General features: G+C 32.0%; 3 protein-coding genes and 1 non-coding gene across 6 annotated transcripts; 2 read left to right on the forward strand and 2 right to left on the reverse strand.

Annotated features, from left to right (window-relative positions):
* Positions 1 to 3406: 3406 nt before the first annotated feature.
* On the forward strand, positions 3407 to 7216 carry LOC137831523 (uncharacterized). The gene is made up of 10 exons (XM_068639237.1): positions 3407 to 3847; positions 3942 to 4027; positions 4108 to 4174; positions 5277 to 5419; positions 5888 to 5936; positions 6036 to 6173; positions 6256 to 6336; positions 6416 to 6592; positions 6668 to 6754; positions 6858 to 7216. Exons 1-10 carry the CDS (start codon positions 3581 to 3583, stop codon positions 6918 to 6920), a joined length of 1158 nt encoding a protein of 385 aa, XP_068495338.1. The 5' UTR covers positions 3407 to 3580; the 3' UTR covers positions 6921 to 7216.
* A 190-nt stretch (positions 7217 to 7406) lies between these two features.
* Positions 7407 to 8230, reverse strand: LOC137831524 (uncharacterized). Its single transcript, XM_068639239.1, has 2 exons — positions 8088 to 8230; positions 7407 to 8010 (listed from the first exon to the last, which is right to left on the reverse strand). Exons 1-2 carry the CDS (start codon positions 8116 to 8118, stop codon positions 7583 to 7585), a joined length of 459 nt encoding a protein of 152 aa, XP_068495340.1. The 5' UTR covers positions 8119 to 8230; the 3' UTR covers positions 7407 to 7582.
* A 32-nt stretch (positions 8231 to 8262) lies between these two features.
* Positions 8263 to 8333, reverse strand: TRNAG-GCC (transfer RNA glycine (anticodon GCC)). The gene has a single exon. It is a non-coding gene; the product is annotated as a tRNA-Gly (tRNA).
* A 60-nt stretch (positions 8334 to 8393) lies between these two features.
* LOC137831522 (probable protein phosphatase 2C 26) lies at positions 8394 to 11760 on the forward strand. 3 transcript variants are annotated; one of them, XM_068639235.1, is made up of 11 exons: positions 8394 to 8622; positions 8714 to 8765; positions 8916 to 8995; positions 9185 to 9266; positions 9460 to 9530; positions 9646 to 9725; positions 9877 to 9974; positions 10779 to 10902; positions 10984 to 11066; positions 11303 to 11351; positions 11432 to 11760. In XM_068639235.1, exons 1-11 carry the CDS (start codon positions 8465 to 8467, stop codon positions 11482 to 11484), a joined length of 930 nt encoding a protein of 309 aa, XP_068495336.1. In that variant the 5' UTR covers positions 8394 to 8464; the 3' UTR covers positions 11485 to 11760. The 3 variants fall into 3 exon arrangements, 2 of the variants coding, with proteins under 2 accessions (XP_068495336.1, XP_068495337.1); XR_011084446.1 differs by having other exon boundaries at positions 8405 to 8622; positions 10989 to 11066; XM_068639236.1 differs by having other exon boundaries at positions 8425 to 8622; positions 8707 to 8765.
* Positions 11761 to 13245: the final 1485 nt, after the last annotated feature.

Consider the following 13245-nt stretch of genomic DNA (forward strand, 5'->3'; position numbering starts at 1 on the left):
ATACGTATAAATATATGCTTAAAAATTTATATTATTCAAGTCATTATTGATTTAAATTTGAATTAGATTAAAATTGATAAATATTAACTTCAAACATTGAATAACATAAATAAACTTATCTGTTGTTTATAATTTATTATTTTGTGGTTATAAGCTTCATAATTCAATCATGATATTTTATTATAGACCATTGCAATTAGAATTTTGATTTGATTAAAACACTATTTAACTATAAATTTTATATTTATATACAGAAATTAAAGCTATTACTAATGAAACGAGAAATATAATTATAAACAACTTTGACTGAAAAAATAAATTTTATATTGATGCGTGACATGATTTATATATAAATTCGAAGTTATGTTAATAATAACAATAAAAGTAAAATTGTTTAAACATGATTTATAGGGAATTTATTTATAAAAAAAAGTTGCCAAATTTGAATGGTAAAATAGTAATGATGGTCGATTACTAATTGATATACTGACTTAGTTAATTTACTATTTGCACCACTCACTGCTAATTATTTGCAGTTGTATTGTTCCTGACAATCTGCATTGTTATTTAGACCTATATATGTTTATAATATATTTTTTTATAAATTTGTTTTTTTTTATTGTTACAATATATTTCAAAGGTATTTCTACTTTTAATATTTGATTAACTTTAAAATCTTCTAATATGTTTTTTTATAGATAAACGATTTTAATTATACTTTTTCAAATTCAATTTATATATTTTACATTATCTAATTTAATCTTATACTAAATCTTACTATATTTATATTCAAATTTAAAATAATATAAAAATAGTTAAAATTCACTATGTAATATGAAACATATTTAAAAACAATCAAAAAAAACAATATATTATATAAAAATACTAATACATTGAAGTATAATTAGAATAGCCAAATAAATATTAACGATAATATAATAGTTAAGATAAAATTATATATAAAAGTGTTAAAACTGATGAAGAAATGTCGTGTCAGGTATCATTTTTTAAATTTATAAGTATATAAATTATTTTTTACGACTAAAAAATAAATTGGTATATCTATCAATTTTATAGCTATTAATTTTATTTATAAAGTGTGAATCAATCCTAACTCGTTCTTATAATAAGTCTTATTTTATTAATTCATTAAGTAAGTGGGTTATAAAAACTTAATTCTAAAAATTTATGTTACAAGTTAAAATTACGAACAAAGTGAATTCACTTCATTATAGGACAAAAAAATCTAATTAACTTTATTTAGTTTTAAAGTTTTTTTAAAATATTTTTAATTACAAATTGATTCTTAATTAATTTGTATTATTTATAACTTAATTGTAAGGTTGTAGAAACACTTAATCTATTTATGTCCAACTCAATTTAACCTAACTTGAATTTTACTCAACTAGTCGTGATCTTGCATGATTTAGGTCTAATTCAATTAAATTTTTTCTTAACTTAGACCTAACCTGATTTGGGTTTGACACGACACGATTTTAATACCAATCAGGGTCAACTCTTTCTAGCCTTGTTCTGACTTAAACTCCATTTGATCTGACTCATCCTAATCCAGACTAGACTAGACTTAGCTTAATATTGGCTCGCTCGGGTTCAAGTTGGGCTCGACCTGCTTAGTCTCATCTTAACCTATGCCAAACCTAACCCCACTATAACTTAACTTGAGTTCAACTTTACATGGTCTTATCCTGACTAGTTTGACATGATTTTGACTCAACCTAACTTAACTTTAACTATATCCAACCTTGGACATACTAACCTAGACCTAACTCAAATTGTCAATGGCCCATCTTAACTTAACCTAAGTTGAGTTTGGTTTGTCTGAGCGTAACCTAACTTAGCTAAACCTAAGTCTGACCCGACTTAACACAATATTAACTCAACTCAATCTGACTTGGACTCAACTTAACTCGACTTGACTTTGATTTAGCTCGACTTGACTTGACTGCTGAATTTAAAATGTTTATAGTTTGACCTAACATGACTTAAGTCTAATCTAACATTGATTATGTTGACTATAATTTTAATATGAACTGAATACATATTTTCATATACATAATTTTTTTTTTAAATAAATACTTTTTTCATGTTTTTTAAAATAATTTTGTTTACTTTAAGAAATGACTTATGGTTAACCTTATCCATAAAAAATTTGTGAATACTTTGACATTGTAAATGTTTTCTTATCTGAGTTTTTTAATTTTATGAACATTTTTTTTATTCTAACCCATGTGAGTCAGGACCAAACTATGTAGACTAAACAAAATTAATATGTCTACAACAAATTAGACGTTGAAATTCACAAAATAATTATTATATCAGTATTCATTAAAACAAACAAATGATAGCTTTTTTTCTTAAACTATGACCTATCAAAATAATAATCCATACTAATAAATAAAGAGAATACCAATTCTTATAACTTCGGTATACATATTTTGTTTTATAAACTTGACAACAAATTAAACATTAATCTATTTATATGTTAAAATAGGGAGGTGTAACTTTCACATTCCAAAAAAACCATCCATTTAACCATTAATGTTTTAATTATATTTTTTAAGGTATATATGTTATTATTATTAAAGTAAATTGTAAAGTGGTTGTTTACTTTTTAAAGGTGTTAAACTATAACTTAAAAATAAATCATATATATTAGTAAATAAAGAGGTTAAAAATTCTATTAACCATTACACATTGTAATTTTTTATTATTTTAATAACTATTTTTATATATACTAATATAATCAATAATTATTTTTGACATGGCACAACTTTATTTTAATTATTTTGATAACTATTTATATTATCTTACATATAGATTAGATATATGTTACAAAGTGGACTTTAAGTCTAACTCAACCTCATAAAACCAGCTCATGGGGTTGAGATTTGCACCTATTTAGATTATGATAGAATCGAAATGACTCTGATGGACTTTAAGCCTAATTTAACCCCATAAAGTTTTTTTATTTTTTTATTTACATATAATTATATTAAATTTAAATAAACGATATTATTATTTATAGACTTATATTAATAATATAAATTTATACCTATTTTTACTTAGTCAAGTAATTGAAACAGTAATTACATCCTTCCCTAACCTTCTGAGTTTTTTCAGAAGCTTTTTTTTATTAGACCGATAAATGGTACTTGTTTGCGAAAAAAAATATGGTTAACAATTATTTATTTTTAAGTAGCTTTTATATTTGGTCATGTTAAAATTATTATTTTTTCTATTGCATCTGATTTTACGAGTTGTCTCTAGAAGAAAAAAAAAACAGAAAACTACTTGCTTTCAAACATGTTAAAATGCCATAATAAATTATTAGTTTATTAAAAACATTTTATTAAGTTTAAACAATACGATCATTTTCAGTTTATTCGAAATTAATTTGATTCTTATTTTAATTTCAGACTGAAGTGAAACGAAACATGTAATTTTTGGAGATAATATTATGATATGACGAAGAAGGTGAAGATGGTAGTGAAGAAGTAGTTGAAGAATTTGAACAGCGATACCAACGTTCCTCTTTGAAATTTCCGCCTTCAAAAACTATATGAAAGCTCTGATTCACCATTCTCATTCTCATTCTCATTCCCTCTTCCTTCGCCACACTTCTTCTTCTTCTTCGCTCTCTGCAATGTCTTCCTCTCTCTTTCTTCCATCCGCTCCCTTCCTCACCCCTTCCTCTAATGGAAGACCCACCCTACCTCTCCCTCGATCTAGGGTTTCCATGAGCGTCTCCACCGGATCTCAGCCTTCCGTTCACCAAACGCTGTTCGCCGATTACAAACCCTCCAATTCATTCCTCTTCCCCGGTCAGGTACACTTTCTCAAAACTCAGTCGTTTCCAATTCCCAATTATGCTAAAAAGTACACATACACAACCGTTGGATGTAATGTTTCTGCGGTTTCAGGGTGCTCAAGCTGTTGGAATGGGGAAGGAAGCCCAGAACGTGCCTGCTGCTGCGCTTTTGTTCAGCAAGGCGAATGACATATTGGGGTACTTACAAGTTTAACTCATAAATTATACTCGTTTTTATTTTGCTTTTGGGATTCATTTGGTGTGCTTTCTGCATTCAGGTTTGATCTTCTTGATATATGCATCAATGGGCCAAAAGAAAAGCTAGATTCAACTGTTATTAGCCAGGTATGGACTTCAATCTCTTTGTTAAACTGTTATGTTTGCAGAGTGTAAACTGGCTATCTAGGCTGTGTTTGGATTGACGGAACAGAGGGAAGTAGAGTTGAATGATTTTAGTTTCCATTGTTTAGATTGCTTATTAGTATATATATGGAATCGTTTTGATTGGAACCTGGTGAAATGGAATGTATTTTTCATATCATTCATTCCAATCCCTCAATTTGGGAGACAGAGGATGAAACGATTATTAATTTCCGTATGTATTGACTTCGTTGTTACTTCACGAACAATTAAATTTTCCTCTGTTCTAGTATAGAGTATCCAGATTCCAGACAATGGTATAGTAATTGTCTTCCATTCCCCTGCCCCCTCTCATGGTCAATAACGGATATTAAAAATAGTTCAATAATGTTGTAGTGAATTTTCATTTAACTCAATAAAATTTAATTTATATTGTGTACTAATTATTTATTAGTTAAGATACTCTGCCTTCAGTTAGGAGAGAATCTTTGGACTGCTATTTCTTAAAAATAAAATAAAAACATATGTTTTATGTGTGTAAATGACATATTAAAACAGTGTGCTGGAAATTTCATCCTGTTTGTGAATTGTTCAATGATTAATCTAATAAGTATATATATTTTAAAATCTGAAGATGATTCCAACATATTAGGACTTTGGTGAGTACACTTATATGCTAAATAACTGGTCTAGGTAATTTCAGTTGAATGTTGGAAATTGAAGGGAAAATATTTCCGGTGGATCACTTCAGAATCATGTTCAAAATTTTCAGTAAATTTGTCCCGTAGCTATATGTTTCAGAGTGGCACTAAGTCAGTCTTGAAGTCCTTGATTGCGGGAGTCAAATCCCACCTGGGCCACTTTACTTGTTCTTGGGCATCCAGTTCCCTCCTCACCTTGGTTTTATGATCTCCTTCTCTGTAATCAAGATTATTTTTCAAGTAAACAACTGTATTGGCTATAAGTTTCTTTTCTGTTTACGATACCAATCCAGCATATCAATTCATAATTCTGTTCCTGATAAAATTTCTATTTTTAGTAAAGATTGCCATAGATGCCATGTTTACCATCTGATTCTATGTTTCAGCCTGCAATTTATGTCACAAGTCTTGCTGCTGTGGAGCTACTTCGTGCACGTGAAGGTGGTCAGCAGATTATTGACTCGGTGGATGTAACATGTGGTTTAAGCCTGGGAGAATACACTGCTCTGGCATTTGCTGGGTCTTTCAGGTGAGTTACGGAAAGTAATTACTATTTATCAAGAAATCTTCACAAAATAAAAGCATTACGAGTAGTTGTAGCATGTGTGTCTGTTCACTTTTGGGCATGAAACTTGTGTGTTTTGAAGAAAACTTTACTTTGAGGCTGGCAGTGGAAATAAAGAAACCAATTGGATGGTGAGTGTTAGTGGCCCAACCATGTGTTTTCTGAATGTGAATAATTGACTCGAGGTTTTCTGTTTGCTTCAAATGTCATCAGTATTTTGCAATGAAATTATTGTCTGTAGCCAATGGGAAAAGTATCCACCTATAAGCTTCTTCGTCAGTTTGCAGCCTATGAGGAAATGAATATTATTAACCCCTGTAGTTTTGAACATGAGTCGTGTGACTAAAATGTCCTTTGAGTGGTTTTATTTAAGGTTCAACTTTGTCAAAATTGACATGCTATTGACCCCATATATTTAATTTAATGTTTAAGCTTTGAAGATGGACTTAAATTGGTCAAACTGAGGGGTGAGGCCATGCAGGTAAGCAATATCTGGTAGCTGGTCTAGCTTCTTATTTCTCTTCGACTTGTCTGCATTATAATTTGTATATCTTGGGCAAAACTTCTGTTCTTTTTCCAGGATGCCGCTGATGCTGCTAAAGGTGCTATGGTTAGTGTGATAGGACTGGACTCGGAGAAGGTCCAGCAATTGTGTGATGCAGCCAATCAGGAAGTTTCTGAAGCTGAGAAGGTTCAGATTGCCAATTACCTGTGTCCAGTAAGGTTCTTGAGAGTCTACCTATTTACAGCTTAGGCAAAAGTCCATTTCTAGATTTGTTAACCATTAGTTGTTTTGGTAGGGAAACTATGCTGTCTCTGGAGGACTAAAAGGAATAGAAGTGGTGGAATCCAAAGCAAAGTCTTTCAAGGCTCGGATGATAGTATGACTTTGCGCCTAATCTTTTTCTTTCCAGTGCCGCCTTTCCTCAAAGAAATAATGCCTTGGTACCTTTCTGGCAGGTTCGCCTAGCTGTTGCTGGTGCTTTTCACACTAGTTTTATGGAACCAGCTTTGTCAAGATTGGAAGCAGCATTGGCAACAACAGAAATCAGAACCCCAAGAATACCAGTCATCTCCAATGTGAATGCGCAGCCGCATACAGATCCTGTCACAATAAAGAAGACATTGGCACGTCAGGTACCAGTGATACTTTTTTCTGTCCAACATGAAGCCATGAATGGGAAATAATTGCATCTGTAATGCAATTGGCAGGTTACGTCACCTGTTCAGTGGGAAACAACAGTGAAGACCCTTCTAGCCAAGGGTCTGAAGAAAAGCTATGAACTGGGACCCGGAAAGGTACTATGATACTAGTACGCTAACAACAATGTGAATCTGCTTGTTGGCATTGGAAGTTCTATAGATCTGAGTATTGTTAATTGTTTTACGGAACTCATTTCAGGTTATTACTGGAATTGTCAAAAGATTGGACAAAGGCGCGGACATTGAAAATATTGGTGCTTAAGAAGGCAATAGGACCTTGCTCCTTCTGCTTCCAATGAACAAAAGTAATATAACATTTTTTACAATAGAAAATGTGCGTGAGCTGAATCAAGAGATTGATTGCATGGATCATGGAACTCTTAGCAGGAGCAGCTACAGTCACATTTGAAGTTTTGAAGTTAAATTATAATTCACGAATTGACATTATTATGAACGAGTCAGAAAAAAGTGATTGTACTCGGCTTTAGAAACATTCATTTCTTGTAATATCATAAAACGTATCTCGGAGTTAATTAAGCTTTATGTTTCTGTGTGCCAGATATAGCTTTAAGCCTATTAGAAGAAACTATAGTTATATTATATTACAATTGTTATTGCTGGTATATTGTGTAAGACTTATGGAGAACAATATAACGAAACCTATGCTTCATGCATACACCATAATTTGGAAGATGTTTGGAAAAGTTTAAGAGTTAATCCTAACTACAGAATACTATTGAACATAAAATTTGTTAAGATCAAAATTTCGAACATAATTTATTATTTCGAATGCAATTATGCTAAATCTTCATTCAAAACACATTTAGGATGTGTTAACAAGAACAATGAGGAACAAAAACAAAATGAAGACAAATTCTCAACAATGAAATGAAAATGGCGCGAATCTGAGTATCTAATTTTATTTTAAGTGTTCGGCGATCGTCTCAATCTGCGAAGCTGATCAATCCAGCGATCATCGGGATCTCGAGCTGCCCAATCCGGAACCACTCCGGCGAAGGACACTCCGCGCATCGCCTCCATCACTCTCGTCGCGTTCTCCTCCGTGAGCGGTGCGTTGCGGCGGTTCTCGTCTTCCATCACTGCACTATCGACCTCCTCTGTTCTCCTCTCCTCCTCTTCCTCCTCTTCGTCGCTGCTGCTCTTCTCTACGACGTCGTTCAGATCCAGAGACGAGATCCCATTCTCCGTCACGCCGTGCACGAAGAATCCGTTCGGCAACTGCCTAAATTCACCGCCGTCGGAGCTCTCGTCCTCGTCCATGGCAGAGATCGGCTGGTAGTATTCCGGCGCGTCATCGGAATTAACGTCCGAGTCGCTTTCGTTTCCATTTTCTACGAATTCATGAAAGCGGTTGAATTATTTTCCTGAGAAAATAAAAAGAAAACAATGGCGGAGATCGATTATTTACCTTCGACAAAATCAATGGCGCCACCGTTCATTTATGCGGCTCGAAAGTAAAGAGGGTGAAGATAGAGAACGAAGCAGTGAAAAGAACGTGAAGAAAGAAAGAAGTAATGAAATTTAGAAAATTCCAAAAATAATATTTTTTATTTTGGAAAATAGATAAAAAAACTTAAAACCTTTGCACCAGCCGGGAATCGAACCCGGGTCTGTACCGTGGCAGGGTACTATTCTACCACTAGACCACTGGTGCTTATTGATATGTTCATTTTTAATAAGAAATATATAGGTATATCATTCTTCTTGGCAAAATGAAAATGACGATAAACTTCGATTTTCATAGTAGTGTGTGAAGGAGAGAGAGTGTTGAGGAAGCGGGAAACAATGGCAATTCCCATGTTGAGGGCTGCAATGATTTCTCATTCTCAATCTCAACCACTCATTCATTCCCTATCTGCTATTGATGAAACTGCTAAGAGGAGAAAAAGAGTGGTGCTCTCCTCCTCTTCTTCTTCTCCTTCAGAACTTAACCCTTTAATTCGGTGAGCTACTCTTCATTTTTTGATTCTTGATTCTTTTTTTAACCTTTATTAATCATATTGTTTTTCTGGATTTCTTTTGTTGAGATTGTAGGTCAGAAGTATCATTTTGTGTCGGGACTTGCCTCATTCCACATCCAAAAAAGGTTGTAGCAAAAAGCTATCCAACTGAACTAAAACCCTTGCATATCAAGCCATTTTCATGCTTTGTTACTTATGAATAATGATAACATCATTGTAGACACACACAACACATGTTTTCTTTGTTAACCAAGTACTGGTCTTTGTTGCTAAAGGTTAGCACAGGTGGGGAAGATGCTTTCTTTGTTAGCAACTATAATGGGGGAGTTATTGCTGTTGCTGATGGGGTCTCTGGGTATGCTACTTTCTTACTATCTGATTCTAGCACAGTGGAACACTCGAAAACCAAAAAGAAAGAATCACCAGAATATAAAAGCTTTAATTTTGATAATTAGTTGTTAGTATAAATGGTGTTGTGTTTCTTCTCCTTTTTGTGAAATGGAAAAACCTGTCTTAAATGGTACTTTTATGTTATGTGTCGCAGTTGGGCTGAAGAGGACGTTGATCCTTCTTTGTTCCCTCGTGAATTGCTTGCTAATGCTTCCAATTTTGTTGAAGACGAGGAGGTAGCATAGCGTTAACACACTTTCTGATGAGGAATCTGCTAAATTAGAATTATTTTGGTTCTAAGTACATTCAATTGTGAATTTAATGCTTTTGTTACCATTTTCAGTAGCATATAAATAACAATATGCTTCTGTGCATGTAATGCTGTTTTCTAACAACGCAACACATGTTGAATATTTATGGATTTAGCAGGTGAACTATGATCCTCAAATTCTTATAAGGAAAGCACATGCTGTTACTTCCTCCACAGGCTCGGCAACCGTGTAAGTTTATCCTATTTTATTTGGATTGCCAATTTGGAGAAAAATAATCAAACATTGTTTTTAATGTTAGATGTTTCTTCCATTAATTGCCTCATCTGTACTTTTGTCTAAGAAGCATCGTTGCTATGCTGGAGAAGAATGGGACTCTGAGGATTGCTAATGTTGGGGATTGTGGATTAAGACTCATCCGTAATGGTAATATCACGTGCTATATTTCATCTGATCATAATATTTTCTAAAAGATGTAATGCAATTTGCTCAATCAATTCTGGACCTGTCTTTCTCCAGGGCACTTAATTCCTTCTATAATGTTGAGAACCTGATTTTCCTTATGTGCTTTTTTCAGGCCACGTAGTTTTTTCCACTTCTCCCCAAGAGCACTACTTTGACTGTCCATTCCAACTAAGCTCTGAGAGGGTTGGCCAAACATACCTTGATGCAGCGGTACCATTTAACAATAATTGCTAGTACTATTGTTTAACCTTCTTTTCCCCTTCCACTCTATTTGTTTTGACTCTTCAAACTATGCAAGATTTTAACATTTTTTCGTATGACAAATTGCTCAGTCCATGACATACCTTTGCTTCTTTCTGATCCTGAACTTTCCCCTGTGAAGGGAGAGAGGTGTAAATCATCATCTAAACTGTCTTAACTAACTCCCCTTGTAGAAAAAAACTAACTCCCCCTTTCCCACATAGTCTAACAGGGAGTAGGGTAGAAGAAGCAAGACTATTAACTGAGTCCCTTTTTGTTTTGGCATCGAAAAATCAATTCTTGTTCTTTCTGATAAAAAAAATTGTCATTTAAATTTATGGCTGAGACTAATTTAGACACGCATTGCAATTATGTTAAACAATTCAAAACAAGTTCTATCAAAATCAGTTCTAGTCAACTACAAAATAAACAAGTCTTAAATAGTTAATACAAGTACAAGTACCTCCTAGAATAATCCTGTACTAAAGAACTATATTTCTATTGTTATGATTGTGTATTGAGCTCACATGTCAGTCAAACTGTTGGTTTTGGGGGCAGAGAGACTACAGTCCACACGTGAGTATTCTGTCCAAGATTTTTGCTTTAAGTATTTTAAAAATCATTGTTTGGCCTGGGTGAAGGGCAATATATGTATCACCATTACTGAGTCAACTTAATACATCACTTTCCAAAGGGGATAGTTTCATTTTCCAGTTGAGATAAACTTGGTTCTTCTGTTATATTTTTCTTTTACTAACCTCTGCAGGAAAACAGGTATGCAATGTAAAGTTGATGGAAGGAGACATAATTGTCATGGGATCCGATGGTCTTTTTGACAATGTTTTTGATCATGAAATTGTTCAAACAATTGTTAGATACAAAGATGTTGCAGAGACTGGTATAAATTCTTAATTAGCCAGCTTGAGGAATTTTGATGATCATGTGAGTTTCAATAATTTGAAATTTATTTTGTTGCTAGCAAAGTCATTAGCTAACTTGGCAAGCAGTCATGCATTGGATTCAAATTTTGATTCTCCCTATTCGTTGGAAGCCAGGTCTAGGGTAAGAAAAGATTATAATTAGATTTTCCTTTGCTTAACAATAAATAGTTTTTTTTTTTATAGAAAATGATGCGTTCCTTATAATTTTCTATCATTTGATTCATTTTGGAAATGATTTCTTGTTAAGGAAATCAGTTTCTCATTCTTGAAAAGAGTTGCAACCACTAACCAGGATAATAGTAGACAATATTTGCAGTAACTATCTATTTTTCTTGTGTTTTGTTAACAATTTTCCAGGGTTTTAAGCCCCCCTTATGGAAGAAGATTCTTGGAAAGAAGCTTACTGGTATGTCATAAAATATTCTAAAACATCCTTTTTTTTCCCTTACAGGTAGCTGACTTACCCCACTTTTTTTTTCCTAACAGGTGGAAAGCTTGACGATATTACTGTAATAGTTGGACAGGTTGTGAGTTCATGAGATTTGCTAGTTATGGATATCAAAGAAGACAAGTTTCATTGAATAATTTTTTTCATAAACACTTAAAAAAGAAAGAATAAGAAAATAAGGTAAAAGAAGTTTATCTCTTGAGATCATTAAATTCTGGTGATGCTCTTTATGATTAATACATGGAAGTTAGATGTTCTACTTTGCCATGAAGGACTCTGTGCCTCATGCATGGAGAAAGGCTGTGTGAGATATTCATTGAAAAATAGCTTTTATGAAGTGTTATGTCCAACAATGGTCTTTGATACAGTGGAGAAGCATGATTGTGTTGTGAATGATAGAAAATCAATCAGTAACAGAAAGCAGAAACCACTAAGCTTAAGATAATGCGTTATAAGAAAAACCTGAGGAGCTTATACCCCTCCTACCATAATTTGGGATGAATGATGCCATGTTTTTCTGTCAAAAGAATAATCATATGATTTCTCATATATAAACTCAGACACACATGAATATATCAAATTACATACTAAATATTATGCCATTCGATATTATAATCTTTTAAAATACATAGTTAGATTACAAGTTCATATCAGAGAATATGTAACTCAGATTTTTTATTGATTTAAAATTTGATGTAGTTTTTATATAGATAAAAAGTAAAGTAATAGATACTTTTATATAATATACTAAAATAAAAGTTATTTTATTATTACTGTTCAATTCTAATATTTTAATCTCAACCTATGCCATTCGATATTATAATCTTTTAAAATACATAGTTAGATTACAAGTTCATATCAGAGAATATGTAACTCACAGATTTTTTATTAATTTAAAATTTGATGTAGTTTTTATATAGATAAAAAGTAAAGTAATAGATACTTTTATATAATATACTAAAATAAAAGTTATTTTATTATTACTGTTCAATTCTAATATTTTAATCTCAACCTACACATAAAGACCCTTGTGAGTTTTCTTTTTCACTTACAAACATAACGTATGTATGCTTAACATATAGGTCAGTAAGGATGACAAATGGATTGACATGTTTAATGGATTATTCAATGAAAACTTGCATATTAATATGAGCAAATTCTTCTTATACCTCCTTATCTATTTTATATATTTTTTAATTTCAACGATACCCTTTTGAATATTGTGAAAAGTGTGGTGTCTTTTATATTTTCAAATGGTGGTGATCATTATAATGGTTGGTGGTAAACATTGTTGGTTGATATAAGTTTTGTTATGTTTTTAGTAGTGGTGATTGTATTTTTTAATTTTTTATTTTTTTTGGAAGCCACATAACCTAAAAAAAAAATCTGTAATATACAAAAATGAAATACAAAACTAAGAAAAATTAACGTTGAATATAACAAAATCACCACATGGAATTGTTTTCTCAAACGTTAAAGTTGGAAGAGAGGTATAAGGGTGTGAACTGAGATTATTTTAAAAAAAATGGTGTTATGTCTTACTTGGGTTATTTATTTATTTTTTAAAAAGTTAAAACTAATTTTTTCAGAGCATGATAAAAATATGGAGGTGGAAGGAAAATTTCTCTTTACTGGTTTTGTTCAGTCCATGAAACTTTGCATTTGGGATCTAGCAAGTTAGTTGCATAAACTTTAAAAAAATAACAAAATATTTTTAAATATTTTATAAAAATAAGGATTTACTATAATATAACAGTTTAAACAAATTAAAAAACTAATAGTTTTTTTTTTTTATAAAAGTTTTCATGTTAGGCATCACAATGCAACTTGACATCTGCCATCACATGAAAAA

Source organism: Phaseolus vulgaris, chromosome 6 (genome assembly GCF_000499845.2).
Source record: "Phaseolus vulgaris cultivar G19833 chromosome 6, P. vulgaris v2.0, whole genome shotgun sequence".
NCBI lineage: Eukaryota > Viridiplantae > Streptophyta > Magnoliopsida > Fabales > Fabaceae > Phaseolus > Phaseolus vulgaris.

Coding starts and splice junctions, on each gene's coding strand:
- LOC137831523 (XM_068639237.1), top strand. CDS start 3,581: ATGAAAGCTCTGATTCACCATTCTCATTCTCATTCTCATTCCCTCTTC. Junction 3,848..3,941: donor CATTCCTCTTCCCCGGTCAG/GTACACTTTCTC, acceptor CTGCGGTTTCAG/GGTGCTCAAGCTGTTGGAAT. Junction 4,175..5,276: donor ATTCAACTGTTATTAGCCAG/GTATGGACTTCA, acceptor TCTATGTTTCAG/CCTGCAATTTATGTCACAAG.
- LOC137831524 (XM_068639239.1), bottom strand. CDS start 8,118: ATGAACGGTGGCGCCATTGATTTTGTCGAAG. Junction 8,011..8,087: donor CGCCATTGATTTTGTCGAAG/GTAAATAATCGA, acceptor ATGAATTCGTAG/AAAATGGAAACGAAAGCGAC.
- LOC137831522 (XM_068639235.1), top strand. CDS start 8,465: ATGGCAATTCCCATGTTGAGGGCTGCAATGATTTCTCATTCTCAATCT. Junction 10,903..10,983: donor CAAAGATGTTGCAGAGACTG/GTATAAATTCTT, acceptor TTTTGTTGCTAG/CAAAGTCATTAGCTAACTTG. Junction 11,352..11,431: donor TCTTGGAAAGAAGCTTACTG/GTATGTCATAAA, acceptor TTTTCCTAACAG/GTGGAAAGCTTGACGATATT.